At 39.4% G+C, this 15,397-nt stretch overlaps 1 protein-coding gene across 2 annotated transcripts in view; it reads right to left on the bottom strand.

Annotated features, from left to right (window-relative positions):
• dyrk1b (dual-specificity tyrosine-(Y)-phosphorylation regulated kinase 1B) overlaps nucleotides 1-15,397 on the bottom strand; it is an 82,943-nt gene that overhangs the window by 10,959 nt on the left and 56,587 nt on the right. For both annotated transcript variants that reach the window (XM_062422290.1, XM_062422289.1), the window contains exons 2-8: nucleotides 10,854-11,020; nucleotides 6,020-6,139; nucleotides 5,412-5,600; nucleotides 4,863-5,010; nucleotides 2,011-2,160; nucleotides 569-705; nucleotides 10-156 (exon numbers count right to left, since the gene is read on the bottom strand). In XM_062422290.1, coding sequence (XP_062278274.1) covers nucleotides 10-156; nucleotides 569-705; nucleotides 2,011-2,160; nucleotides 4,863-5,010; nucleotides 5,412-5,600; nucleotides 6,020-6,139; nucleotides 10,854-10,922 — 960 coding nt within the window. In that variant the 5' untranslated portion in view covers nucleotides 10,923-11,020. The remainder of the gene's footprint in view (nucleotides 1-9; nucleotides 157-568; nucleotides 706-2,010; nucleotides 2,161-4,862; nucleotides 5,011-5,411; nucleotides 5,601-6,019; nucleotides 6,140-10,853; nucleotides 11,021-15,397) is intronic.

Raw genomic sequence — 15,397 nt, 5'->3', positions numbered from 1 at the left:
TGCTTTTACCTCATTGGAGCCACTGAAGAGAGGCTCTCCTGTGTGCATCTCCACCAGGATACATCCTAGAGACCACATGTCGATGGCCAGGTCATATGGCATTCCCAACAGAACCTCAGGAGAGCGGTAAAACCTGCTTTGGATGTACTGATAGATCTGAGAGAGTATCAGAGAAAAGTAACATCATTAACAACAATAAAGTTCTATTTATTTATAGTTTAAAATAAGATGAAGTAGAAAAACACTATTGCTATTTCAGTGTTTGTCCACTGTGAGGCGCTACAATCTCCTCAGACAGCAGCAGTCAACCACAGTCTGTTATTGCCATTCTGAGTATATTTTAATGTTTACCATGACATTAGTTATTCATCTACTTTCTAAATGATCTAATACAGATGCGGGTCAGTGGAGGGGAAGCAGCCCCAGCAAGCAAGAGGTAATTATAGTTCATTATTTTATTAGGTGAATTAAACATACTAATAAAAATAACACTTTGACTGGCATATTTGGGGAGTTTATGTGTGTTTAAACATGATGACATGGTCTTTAGTATGTGAATGTTGCTCACCCTCTGTCCGAGCTGGCAGGAGGAGCCAAAGTCAACTATCTTTATAGCAGATCTCTTAGGGTTACACAGCAGGATGTTCTCTGGTTTCAGGTCGCAGTGGATGATTGACAGCTCTGGAGTTGCCAGGAATAATAATGCTGTGGACAAAAACAGGTTTTTATCATCAGGACCGCCTTCCACACTGCTCATATTAGGTGAGAACTGATACTTTGTGACTGCTATAGAATAATTATTGTATCGGTAAGTTAAAAAATTAGATGTAATTATTTGTATAACCAATTGTAAGATTATGAATACTGTATATTATATGTGTCTTGAGATTCTAGCAGCAATAAACTTTCGTATGTATTTGCTCTCAACCAACTCTTTAAGGAAATATCTGTCTCTTTAGCTGCTAACTGTGCAGTATAGTGAGTTTTTAGAACTTTTCCACTGAAAACAGCTGCCTGCTGGACACCAGGTTGATGAGAGTGAAGAGACTAAACCAAACAGTAAAGTTGTGGGCTGTAAAACCAACAGCTCCGTAGGAGGGGGGATCTTAACATAAGCACACTCAAGGCTGATATAGTGTCTTCTCATCCAAGTTTCTGAGAGAAAGTGGATACAAATGTAGTACATAAACTTAGTATCCCATTTGAAATGAGTGTACAGCAGAAGTAAGCATCCTCAGCTGCCACATATACAAGCAGACCAACCTCTAAATCTTCAAACCCCTTAAAGGATCAGTGTATAAGACTTAGTGGTTTCTAGCAGTGAGGTTATACATGGCATTGCAACATAGTGGGCTCTGTGGACTTGCTCCCTATGTAGATATAAAGGACTCTTTCTAAGGTGGCGAAAACGCAAAGATTCTTATTTTCAGATGACTATACACTAATAAAACCCACTTATGAATATTATATTCCATTTCTGCCGACATATTCCCCTAAATCTTACACACCAGTCCTTAAAACAAAGCAGTGCCTCCGCCACCTCATCACAAGGTCCGTTATGTCTATGAGCTCTAAGGAGGTCAACCAAAGAGTGATTATTTCATTTGAATCATTTTTTGATGTTTGACAAGGTCAACTATTCAGCACTTTACATGAGAAAGATCAGAGAAAAATACTGAAAATAAAGATAATCTTTTGTAGCAGAAAAGGTATTTTCTTCTATTCTGATCATCATCTCAGAATACCTGACCGATATTTACTGAGCCCCAGGTAGGGAAACAGTGACTCACACCATTGTCTTACTCTTAGAAGTAGACAAAGGAGAAATGACAGGACATGAGGTTGGGACTTGAAGTAAAGATCCCCAGTCAGACATGAACCCAAAGTATTCTGATCGATGGTCAGTTCATTTCCTCCGGGGTGATGCAGACTTGTATGTTTTGTGTGTGTGTGTGTGTGTGTGTGTGTGTGTGTGTGTGTGTGTGTGTGTGTGTGCTTCAAAACACCCACCTGTACAGAGCTGTTGTGCGAATTTCCTGGTGAGGTTGAGTGAGACTCCTCTGAAGTTGGTGTTCCTCAGCAGATCGTACAGGTTGTAGCTCAACAACTCAAACACCAAACAGAGATGGTTCCTAAACATAAAGTGACGCTTCAGGTGGACTGCACAGAGACAGATCGACACAAAAGACAGACAGACAGACACACACACACACACACACATGCACGCACGCACACACGCACGCACACACACACACACACACACACACACACACACACACAGATGGGAGACAGGGAGGAAGGATAAGAGTTAATTGAAACAAGAAACAGGTTAAGAGAGTACTGGACAACATTAAAATCTATTTTAAAAGGTGCAGTGTGTAGAATTTAGTGGCATCTAGGTAAATGGACTTGGCAGAAATGGAAAGTGTGGTTTAATTAGTGTATAATCCCCCGAAAACAAGAATCGTGTTTTTGTAACCTTACAATGAGCCCTTTATATCTACATTGGGTTAGTCCTCTTCCACAGACCCCACCATGTAACACTGCCATGTTTCTACAATAGCCAAGAAAGGACAAGTTTTGAGTTTTGTGGTCACCGTAGGAAGGGAGGGGGAAGGGTATTCAGTTGGTTGCCACTAAATGCTACACAAAGCACCTTTAATTCCCCATTTTTCCAGTCTTGTCTTACAAATGTGAGACTTAAAAGCCCAAAATGGCAAAGTACTCAAATTCTAACACATCAACAGCACTTCTACAGATGAACATATGATTACCACTTCATATTCAAATATGTGAATTGAAACTCTACTGTATGCCCCTAGAAAAGATCACATATAGTGTGAGAGGTAACCCACAGAGATTTTTAAAAACATGGCAAGCCTGGATTAACCTCCTAGAACAGTGATCTGTTAAACCTGTACTGCACCACCATCAGCACCATTCATGTCAAATGTTCTTTCTATTCTTTCTTTTTATCCATCTCTTTGTTTTCCTTTTGCACTGATATGGCAGTGATTGTGTGAAATGTATCTGGAGGAGATACTGTGTATTTGAAATGTGCACATCGTTTTTGATCTTTAATTTGACCTCTTGATTTTTGTTGTTTTTGTTTGTATGTTTGGTTTGTATTTATCTATTCGTTTTTTTTTTTTTTACATACATACTTGATTGTCTTTCTCGCTTGTAGCAGCTAGACTGCTTTGTTCTGTTTCATAAAAGATGCTCAATAAAAATAATGTTCAACAAATATGTGAATTGAGACAAATTGGGATTTAACATGTTTTAGTCATTAGGTTGTATTGTTGTATTGTAACGGTATGTTTTAGAATGGTAAGATCAACTTGACCTACATTACTCTTATTTTCAAGTCTGCGAAATCCAGTTGAAAATTCTGGACAACATAGTAAGTGGAACTTAAGTGAAGATTTTTATTTAGCTTTTTGGTCTGCATGTTGTTGGAGATTAGTGTGGTGTGAATATCTGCCTGTTGGGTTTAATATTCAGTACGAGCACAAAAGGAAAACAACAGAAAAAAATGAAATTAAAAAACACAGTATCTACAAATGTCAGTGATACTCTGTTAAAATGGTGTGGATTGACACACTTGTAGAAAAAGAAGTGCACGGATAATTAGTAACACTTCTTTATGTCTTACAGGTTACTGCACAGCTTCTCATCTCCTTTTCACCATGAATAAGTTGGATCCCACCATTGTTTTTTTAAGATTTACTTTTTGGATTTTTCATGCCTTTATTTTAGTAAGTAACTGGCAGAGAGGTCGACAGGAATCAGGGAGAGAGGGGGGGGGAATGACCTGCAGCATAGGTCCCTGGCTGGATTTGAACCAGGGACGCTGCCAATATGTGGCATGTGCTCTAAGCACTCGACCACTCCAGGATCCCACCGTTGTTGATACATTCAACACATTCAACGATTGGAAGCTCTAATTTGACTGCGATCTGCCCATATTGGTGAGGATCCATGTAGACTGTATGCAATAAACGACATGTGTGAACACTGCGTCTATGTATGCACCACACACACACACACACACACACACACACACACACACACACACACACACACACACACACACACACACACACACACACACACACACACACACACACACACACACACACACACACACACACACACACACACACACCACAGTGGAGACGGGGTGAAGTGAAAGGTAATGTTAAACTCGACTTGACTACGATTACACTCATTACTGTAAGTGCAGTAAAACCTTCGCAAATAAAAGGCCCATAAGAGTATTTTATCAAACCACCTGTTCAACAAGCATAAGATTCTAAAAAAGCAGCATTTTCATCTGCTTTGTCTGGAGTCTCCCCTCCACCGCCGGCATGTTTTACACAACCACAGTAAACCCAGCTGTTATAAACCAGATCAAACTAAACTAATCCCTGTGTAAACACACGGTAACAAATCATATATCTGAAACTAGTTAAACTACATGACAACAGAAGGAGGAAGACAAGATTATTATTATTTGTTTTTATTTTAGATTTCTTTTCAGGGAGATATTATATTATTATTGAATTTATATTGTGAGATTGTTGTAAACATTGCTTTTTGCTGCTCTATAAACTCTATATATTTATTTTTATTTATATAGTTAATATATAAATACATTGTAATCATGTTCTGGATTTATCTTTTATAATAATAATATAAACATAGTTATCATTTTTTGTGATGGTAAAAGAACAAATAAGAGATAACGGACCAAAACAATAAGAGTCAATACATTCCTGAGGATACCCATCCCTAGTTATATGAGACTTTTGCACCCTCCCACCTCATTGTAATGTGTGCAGGTATGTTGTCCATCTTACCTATGTAATATTTCATCTCAGTGTCATGCTTGTTCATGAGCTCCAGCAGGCGTAGTTCAATCTGTGCCTGGTTTAGAAAGGCCTTTTTGTTCTTAATGATCTTAATGGCAACCCATTCCTGCTCATGGTGGTCGTAGGCCTTCACCACCTGCAGAGATATCAACAGACAGAAAAATATGAATCAAAGCCAAGTGTCCCAGACTATCAGTGTTTTTTATTATTAGCATTTCTTTTGACATTGCACTGTATATTCATGTATATAATGTGTTGAGCGAGTCAAATAAGTGCATTTCCCAAAAGTTAAACTTCCTGAAAAGGTACAGCCAACAGTGGAAAAGTCAGTCACTTGTTACTGACTGTAAGAAGGAACCACTTTAGACATCAGCCAAATAGCAAACTCAATTTAGCATCAATGTTTTAGTGCACTGGTTCTTCATACTTCAGTGGTAAAAACAACTCACACTGTTGTTGATTACAAGGAAATATAATCATCTAAAAGGAAGTTTTTATAAACTAGCAGTAAATGTCTTTTTGAGTTGACCTCCTCACCTGTCCAAAGGAGCCTTTCCCAATCAACGAGTCTATCTCATAGCGGTCCAGCCACTTTTCTCCATTTTTGACAATATAGTCATAGTTGTCATCATCATAGCCATCATTATAGACTTTTCTCTCCTTCTTGGTGCTGCTGTCCTCTGGAGGGACCTGCTGGGCCCGCCGCTTCTTCTTAGTATAGTACACCTGTAGATGAAAACAGATTAGTATCAGGCAGCTTAAGTTCCCTGCTCTGCTTTCATGGTATATCTGAAGAACAAACTCCAAATCATCTGTGTAGAGTCCATCACTGTTGCACAGAGTATTGGGTTACCTAATGGACAGCAGATTAACATCACTTTGTTTCATGTATATTGAGTCAAACCTGATTCCTTCCGGAAGACAAACTCTATATATTTATCTTTTTTGCAGCTTCCACCCACCCCATCCCCTCTTCAAAGAGTCAATCCAAAAAACATTAACCCTTGGTGGTAAATATTCCTGACAATGCTTTAACCCAGGACCACAAAATATTACACATCATGCAGAAAACAGCCAAATACATTGGAAAACTGAAAAGAACTTTCAATAAATGTGTGGGGTACAGCCTGCCTAGTGCATCATACCTCATTGATGTGCTTGTAAGTTTTGATGAGGTCAACAGAGAGTTTTCTCAGTGGGGCGCTGGCAGGGTCTCTGAAACTAGGGGGGATCCTCCGCTGGAGTATGGTCATATCAGACAGCACCTACAGAGAAGAACCACACTTCATACATGTCTCAATTCTATATAAGCACATGAGGATGTAGAAGCAAGGACACATCTTACCAAAGACATACAGGTTCATAGTTTTTAAATAGGGCAATGTGCACAACAAGTCCACTTTAACACTTTATTTGTCATGCAGTATTTTTCAGTTGAGTACATCAACATATCATTCACATTGAATTGAGTTGTTCAGTAGTTTTGACTGCTTAAAGCAGTTTTGTAGCCTTAAATGAGACTGCTCTAAATTTGACCAAATATTATGTATTTAATTGGTTACTTCATAGGAAGCTTGTTAATATTAGGAAGGATGGTGATATACTACTGACCACCCAGTATATTTATACACAAAGTTAGAACTGTACTAATGTTTACTGGTGAAGTTTCCTTTTTTTAATGGTTGGGCTTTGAGGCAACAAGGTGTTTCAGAGCATTTACTCATGTCATTTTAAATTGCATGCTGACATTCATGTGTCTTGGAGGTTTACACCTTGGGATGTGGAGGAGGATTTCAAGACAAAAAGCAAAGAAGCGGTCTGTCCTGAGCCACAGTGAAGAATAGCAGCCAAAGACAGATAGGGAAGTTTCTTTCATCAGTTGGCTACTATTATAATGATAGAAATAAAAAGAATGATAAAAAAAAGAAATTGATTTGGTGAATCCATTTACATTATAACATCTGTCAGATGCTCTTTCAGCCATTATAATGTATCTCACCTCGTGAATGGTCACATAGTTTAGTCATTTATCTTACACAACAGCATTTACACTGCAATGTGTTTCAGAAATAAAATGAGATGACTCTTTTGTTCAAAAGAAAGCAAGAAAAGAGGCTGATGAGCTGCTAACCCTCCTGCTAAGTCTCCTTCATAAAAAAAACTAATATGGAGAATAACTGACCAGTCTGATTTGTGTAGAAGTGTGTGTGGTTATTCTGTAGTAACCTGATTACATCAGGTGATTTAATGAAGTTAACAGTGAATAGTTGTGCGTAACAATACTGCACTCTGACACTTCACTTCTTAGAGGCTGTGGATTTATCAACATATCAGTCCTGCTGCCTTCAAATGCTGCTGGGATTTAATGAACTAAAGGAGAAATGCCTCATACAGTATAAAGCAGCTGTGGACAACAGATACTGTAAAAGCACCCACATTCATTTGTAGATCAATAGATCTGTGCTCACCAAATTAAACATTATTTCTGTGTTTAAATGAGGTAAATGATTTATATTCAAGTATTAATCAAAGTAGTTTGATCCTGGTAATAAAATCAGCACAAATTGATGTTGCCCACATACAGACATAGTTCTCAGCCGTCTGTTTTTAGTGTGGCATCTAGGACCAAATGTCTTGTCCCACCTGTGCACTGTGCACGCTATGCTGGTCACTGAAATACCACACAGATGTGCAGCAAGTGTCAAAGTCAGGAAAGTATCAAACAGTCAGAGCGTTACCTCAGCTGGTCATTGCACCTCCACAAAAATACAGTCCTAAATGTTTTTGACTCAACCCAAAGAATGTGAGCACCTCCCACAGGACATCTGGGGGAACACAGCCATTTACCACTTCAGATCCACAGATCACATGTTGATAGAATTAACACATTTCCATGACCTTATCTTAAAAATAAATAAATTGGTCCTCTGTTGTGCACCCAGAAGGAAACTGGCCCTGTTCTTCCTGTGTCTGAGACACCACAGTTGCTTAGTCTTGTTCCCGGGACTGTGGCATGAGCTTTCCCTTGTGGCAATGTGATTTCTTGATAAATTAAACACAGCATAATACACACATATAAACCATGATAGCCCCAAAACTTTCAAAACTTTAGGTGTTTCAGGGCAACTCACATTCACTCACATTCACTCACACACATGCACGCACACAGGCATACACAGACACACTCACAGCTCTAAGGAGAACTCATCCATGAAAATGGGCTTCAACATGACGTTGCTTACAGGATTACTATAGGATGTACAATACTGTTTTTCTAAGCATGTTTGAAAAAATGCAGTGTTTTCCTTAGATAATTGAACTGCAACTGAGGTTCTTCACACATTTTACACAGATGTACACATTCCCACAGTGCACAGACTCAGAAAATGTCATGCTGTTAGATCATTGCAAACCCTGTCAAAGTAATGCTCAGAGTTATTGGTTGTTGGTTGCAATTATCTCTGTAAAACCTGTCCCTGCTTGTGCAGTGTAAAAGATGAATTAATAATCTCTAAACCCCTTCCCCTAACAGCAAATGTTCAATCACAGCATAAGCAACCATAACTAGGTGTGCAGTGCAGGGGAATGCATGGGGCTCTATTGAGTGATATTCAGCATTTGTGTATTTTTGGGGGGGTTCCTCAACCAAAAGCACAAGAGAGCTAGACCGATTAAAGTGACAGCAGATATAATGAAATAACTTTTTTTTTTTTTTTTGTAAGATTTTTTCGGCATAGACACCTTTATTGAGCAGTAGCCAGACAGGAAACACGGGAAGAGAGAGGGGGGTGTGACATGCAACAAAGGACCTCTAGCTGGGATTCGAACCGGGGTCGGCTATGTATGTGGCATTCACTCTAACCACTCAACCACCTGTGCGCCATGAATGATATGAACTTATTGCAGATTGAGGTGAGTGTGTAGATTTCTGACAATGAGTGACAAGAAATTACAATACAGAAATGTTTACATAGTTTGTACGCCACAGAGCACTGAAGAGTTCATTTAAAGTTGAAAAAATACGTTATCACATTTTTTAAATCAGTATTGGCCTTAATTATCCAGTATTGGGCGAGCTTAAGTCACAGTGTGTTTGTCTAGTCCAGGGCTGTCCAAACTACGGCCCGCGGGCCAACTGCGGCCCACAGTCCATTTTTAATTGGCCCGCATGAAATGTTATAAATAGAATAGAATATGGCCTGCACTTGAAACTTTTGCCTGAGTTACTCCTGACCTGCCAGCCATCCTTCAGTCCAAAGTGCAGCATCACTGCTCCCACTAAGTGAAATGCCGTTCCAGTTTTAGGTGAGTTAAAAATATATTACACAGTATCTGTGTGTTAATAAGCAGTGGTGCACATAACTAGTATGCAGGTACACGTTCGACAAATATCAATAATGCCTAACATCAGTTCTGTCACTATTCTGCTTTTGCACACCACTTTCTTACATGCGTGTTTCTTGTTTATACGCAGAGTGCACATCGCTGTACACAGCGCACACACTGTGCAAAATCAGCTGATATCAACTTTCCTTAGTGTGAGGCAGATCCGTTCGCTCCGTGATCAAGTGACATTTGTCCGGATTTTTGGCACAAGTGGCATCGGATCAGTCACCGCAGCTGGATGGTCAGCACCTCCACCGATTGAAATACCCAGCACAGCTGATACTCACCAGAATAACTTACTAAAGTTATGTGGACCCCTGTTATTAAGTCCAGTTCAGTCTGTTAAAGTTGATAACAGTTTCTAAGGAACGTTAATATGTATGTTAATAAGCATAATAACTTAAATAACAAGCTTGAAATGTACCCATCCCATTTTCCCCTTTATTGTTCTTTCTCTGTAGCTACTGTGAATGGGATCACCATCCTGACTAAGAAGAAATCGGAGGCTGTTGTTCTGAGAATTAACTACCAACCCTTTTTCTGAATAAATCTTTAAAAATCCATTTATGGAAAGCTGTGATGAAGGCTGTTTTTTCTGTAAACATATTCAACAATATAGCATATTTGAACAACTTTTAAATGATTTTTCTTACTTTAATACACTAGATGTGAGGCTATATAGTGGCCCAGCCACTCGTATATTTTTCTGTATGTGGCCCTCAGTGAAAGAAGGTTGGACACGCCTGGTCTAGTCTAACGTAAGCTGCAGAAATGACCTGTAGTTACTATTATAACATTATTATATATGGTTACAGTTTACTACTGAATGAAAACAAGATAAATCAGCGTGCCATCTTCCTCATCCATGTACATATGTACATACTGTATGATGTGTGTGCTTTAAGCGTTCCTATGCAGAGGGGTACAATGTGGGTGGAGCATTTGAACACTGATGTTGGCATTGCCTACCATGCCAATCAATAAAACATCTGACCTCTAACTTCAAAGCATTTGGATTCATTCTAATGAGAATGTATCTGCAAGACTTGCCCACAAAAACACATTTTGATGGAATGAGTTTTCAATAAATCCACAGAGCCACTCAAAAAAAAGGAATGTCAGACCAACTCCAAACATGACATGACCGGCATAGAGACTGTGTAAACTGTGTTTTTTCATGGCTGTAAAAACCCTGACTTTACTTTCTGAGAACCATTTTTTGGACATTACAGTAATTTTCATCTACAAAAAAGTCCCGGAATCATATCATATAACTAGCCTATAAGGTCTCAGATATGCCAACAATTAATGGATAATAGCCATGTGTAAATAGCTCTGTTGTGATTATGCACACTGTGATCATCACAATTTATCACAAAGCAAACAATATTACTTTTTTATTAATGAACTCATGGAAGTAGCCTCATTTTCAGAAGCACAATTTGCGTCATTGTTTTCCCAAAGTGAATGACAGGTTCATGTCTGATACATCCCTCTGGTGTTGCAGTTAACAGGTGAAATGTAACTCAATTCCTGTGCCAAAAGGATGGAAGGCAGGACTGCTGTAACACTACGTGTGTGTGCGTGAGTTACCTGCTGCTGCTCGGCCATGGAGTGGATGGAGCTGAAGGAGGGGTGTGTATGTGTGTGCTGGCTGGTCATGGCTGGCTCAGCGAGGGAGAAGCCCTGGGCAGTGGAGGAGGAGGAGGAGGAGGAGGAGGAGGAGGAGGAGGTGGGCGGACATCCTGAGCTGCTTACACCTGAGGAGAGAGAGAGATGATCAGAGGACAACATTCTAATCTGTTTCTTTGCTCCCATCTTTGGCAAAACACAGCTACTGCTGTTAATCAGACCACATGTCAATCCTTCCACAGTGACTGTTATTTTCCATATTGGCCATACACACTGGACTGTCCCCCACACAGCTCCAGGTGTCCAGAGAAACGGGACAGTTTGGAACTATGTCTTCCTTGTCAAGTTTCAAAAACATGTCAAACATTTTCACTCTGATTTAATACGTATAAATCTGTGCAGTTCATATGAAAATATTGCAAATGATTACAAAGTAGTCTCTTTAGCTGCTTGGACTCTGGAGCAACCTTGAAAACTAAAGGAATAGTTACTTTTATACTGTTACATATATACATACTACTTTTATACGTTTTTAGGCTACCACACTATCAATATTAATATCTGAGTTGAAAACAATAAGGACATAGTAGCATTTAATTATTTTAACATTAAAACATTCAAATGTTTCCATTGCTTTTTTCTTGGTGAGAACATTAACGGGTTAAGGCAACTTTCCCTCAGACTGAATCATAGGTCAAATATATTACTAGTAGAATAAATCCTGTAATGATGAACGCAATGTCAAAGTTTCTATCTGTTAAATACACTTAGCAACAGCAACAGCCAGCTGGCTACCAATATGTACATACACTCTGTGCCTGCACTAGAGCTGCAATTCCTCCATTGATTGGTGGATTGCCAAGAAATTGATTGGCAACTATTTTAATATTCAGATAATCGTTTGCCTTTTTTAAAGCAACATTTACTGCTTCTAGCTTCTAAAAAGTGAGAATTATATGCTTTTCTGTGTCATTTTAGACATTAACTTGGGCTGTTGGGAATTTTAACAGCCATTTTCCAGTACTCACTGCCATTACACAAGTATGTATGTAAACTCCAAAGAACATTGCAGAGAAACAATAAGAACCAACCAACCAACCAACCATTGTCACTACACTATGAATAGGATTTAGCAGTCTTGTCATATACCTGGAATAAAGTGAGAATAGCACCTGGCACTGGTTTTGCTTTGTTTTGGCCTTGTTGACCCTGAAATATTTTGCCAGGTCAGATACATGAAAAATCTGCACTACATTGCTGATACCTGATTCATAACAGGCTGACAAATCAGTGTGCAATACCAATTGCTCTTTGACCTTTCAATCTAATGAAATGCTGGTGGACCATTGGTCAATGAAACACAACCTTGGGACATCTTGTGGTCATCATGGCACTTTGACTTTGATCATGGCTCAAGTGCAGCAGAGTGGAAGCATAGCTAACTGTTAGATTGTTAAAGAGACAAAGTTATATTATTCTGGTCAAACTGTTAACTGGCCAGGTGGTCGAGCGGTTAGAGCTCATGCCATATACGCAGCCAACCCCGGTTCGAATCCCGATCGGACGTCCTTTGCTGCATGTCACACCTCTCTCTCTCTCTCCCATGTTTCCTGTCAGTCTACTGCTAATTAAAGGCGTCTATGCCAACAAAATCTTAACTGTCAAAAACTGTTAACTGTCTTAGCTTAAATCCTGTCAGCCACTGCGACCTTACACAGCAATCGAGCTAGCTTCCTCATTCAGGGCTTTAACCCTGAATATTTTGAGCCAAGCTCCGAATATTTTTGGTCCTCATAAACAGGTAACTTAAGAGGGAAGAACTTGAAGCAGGGAGGGGGAGAAATATTAGGCAGCATGTAATATATACAAGCCATGGATGTATTAAGGACGTAGGCAGTAGAGTTACTTTTACAGTGAGTGGAGAGGTTTCTGCAACTGCTTCCACATAAAAGCTGCTGTTTGCGTAGCATTAGTTAGCTTTGTTGTGCAGTCTCACAACAGAGCTCTTCAAAACCACAAATCAACTTTGATGTATTTTGCCTCTTTTACTTATTTGGGTTTTTTTTTTTCAATCTATAGCCATGGAAACTGAAATCTTACCAATAATGTTGTTCAGGTGTCATTATATGAAATCTGGAATTTTGCAGGAACACCAGTAGACTTACTGATGTTCTGTTTGTTGCCCCCGGCTGGCTGTATGTCAGATTATTTCCTTTGAGTTCATTAAATACCAGCAGCATCACACAGTAGCTTAAAAGTGATATGTGGGACTCCGAACAGAGAGGCTATGTGCATTCATGCATGAGGCACAGCGGCAGTAACTTATGTTCTGTGTTTTACTAGGCATCCAACAGGTCAACTGTTACACACAGATTCCAGGTACATACAGTAAATTGTAATAAAGAAACCCTTCTCAGCATGAATCCTGAACTCCATCAGGGGTGTGAGGACACTCTTCTCTGGAGAGTTTCCTGTCTTGTCAAGTTTATGATTACAGTCTTCAGTTTTGCTGTTACAATGCAGTCTTACAATATTTGCTGAAGTGACTTTACTTCATGCATCAAAGTACTTCTATATAGATAGATAGGTAGATAGATATACTTTATTGATCCCAAGCTGGGAAATGACAGTGTAGCAGCAGCACACTGAATACTGCTAATCACTGAAGATAAAACATTCTGTTGTGCCATAAGTTAGTTAATGATAGACAGGTCTATCATTAAGCACAGACAATGGTTACAGTGTTATTAGTGTTTTAGTGTTCCTCACAGAGGTGAACTCAGATCCTCAGACACACCTTTTTAATTGCTGGCAGTAATAAATGGAAGCTATGGGATGAAGTGAAAAATGATTATTATAGTGACAAAGTATTATTTTGTTATTTAAAGCAATACATGTGACAAAAAACATCTAAATTCTCTTTCTTATCTTAGTGTTAGGGTTTGAAATGAAATAGCTGCAGCAATAATCAATTTTGTGAAAAACAGTCAAACATACTCAAATCAAATGAGCTTAATACTTACATGTAACTGCAGAGTAAAATCTTTATCTTTATTTATATGTGCACTTGTCTGAAAACAGCAGCAGGAATAGAGTTTGCACAAGCAGTAACGTAATGCAGCTAATGCAGCTCTGATATGGCTTTAACCCTCCTGTTGTCCTCCTGGGTCAATTTTTACCCAATTTTAACTAAAAAAATTGGTATACTTTCATTTAAATGAAGACTATTGACCATCATTTTCAAAATTATGTATAAAACTTGTGGTAATAAGTTGAAATGAAGATGGCTTAAAGTGTCTAACACAGATCTGGGTGATAAACAGTAACAGTCAAACCAAACCGGGTGCAAAAGTTGCACAATCAACGGGAAGACAACAGGAGAGTTAAGACACCAGACCAGTAAACAGTGAAGCTTCTATCAATTACTGTAGATGAAGGAAAGAACAGACATGTAGCAACTAAACTGCAGACTGATTCAGTTTCAGTTCAAGCTACACAAGTAATAAGAACTGAACATGCGAAAGGTTTTTCAAAATAATGTTTTCTCTCTCTCTTCACTTGCACAAGCCAGCTGTGGATCAGTTTAATGCAAGTGCAAATACTGTTGCTCTCTATACCAGTCACAGTAAAAGAGGTGTCAGGGTGGCAAAATGAGACTATAACAGAATTCAGGGCAAATATTCTGACTGAACATGTAAGAATAACCTTAAGAAATGATGTGCTCTCCACCACTATTATCTTCAATGTACAGTGCAGGCAGTTCTATTCAGTCCTCAACATTTTTCCAAATGGCTCCCTGAGATTTTAAATACAGCTCTATAAATGAGGTTCCGTTTGTGAACGTGAAAACCAGTCAGCAGCTCTGCATCTTTGCCTTAAACTGCATGTATTTGTGCTCTATTTGTGTTATAAGGTATGGAATGTAATCCAATCACTGTCACTGGGACTGTTGTGGTGCTCTGGGTCCTGGCCTGCTTACAGACATGACACTGCTGGAGAGAGTGAATATCTGCCTAGTACTGGGAAATCTGCACCGTCTCTTTAAGAGACTGAGAGGCACTCACAGCACTTCCTCACTCTGGCATCCCCCTTCTTGCACTGCCATTGGTCGGGGCCCCCTCTTTCTCTGTCAGCTGATTCGCTGCTGGTATCTAAGGGCTGGCTGGCTAGCACTCTATAAATAAACCCAGTGCTGTTTCAGCAACCAGTGTACAATACTCATTAGCTACTTCTCTCCCTCCTCTTCCGCCTCTCTCCTGGTAAGCAAGTAGCTTCCAATAGCAGGCCTGGCTCTCAAGAGCAGTCTGACATACTCTCCCCTAGCAACCCAACCCACCCTACCAGTCGCACTCTCCTCCCCCTTTCCTTCATCATCCTTCCTGCTTTCTCAAACCTCTCCACCTCTGAATCTGCATTCTCTCTTCTTTTTACACATCCATCACTCCCTTCCATCTTCTATCCTTCTTGACGTCAATCAGACTACTGCTCCCTATCCATCCATTTTT

The sequence above is a fragment of the Scomber scombrus genome, chromosome 7, assembly GCF_963691925.1.
Source record: "Scomber scombrus chromosome 7, fScoSco1.1, whole genome shotgun sequence".
Lineage (NCBI taxonomy): Eukaryota > Metazoa > Chordata > Actinopteri > Scombriformes > Scombridae > Scomber > Scomber scombrus.
The sequence above is the reverse complement of the archived record's forward strand: the minus strand, read 5'-3'. Positions and strand labels throughout refer to the sequence as shown.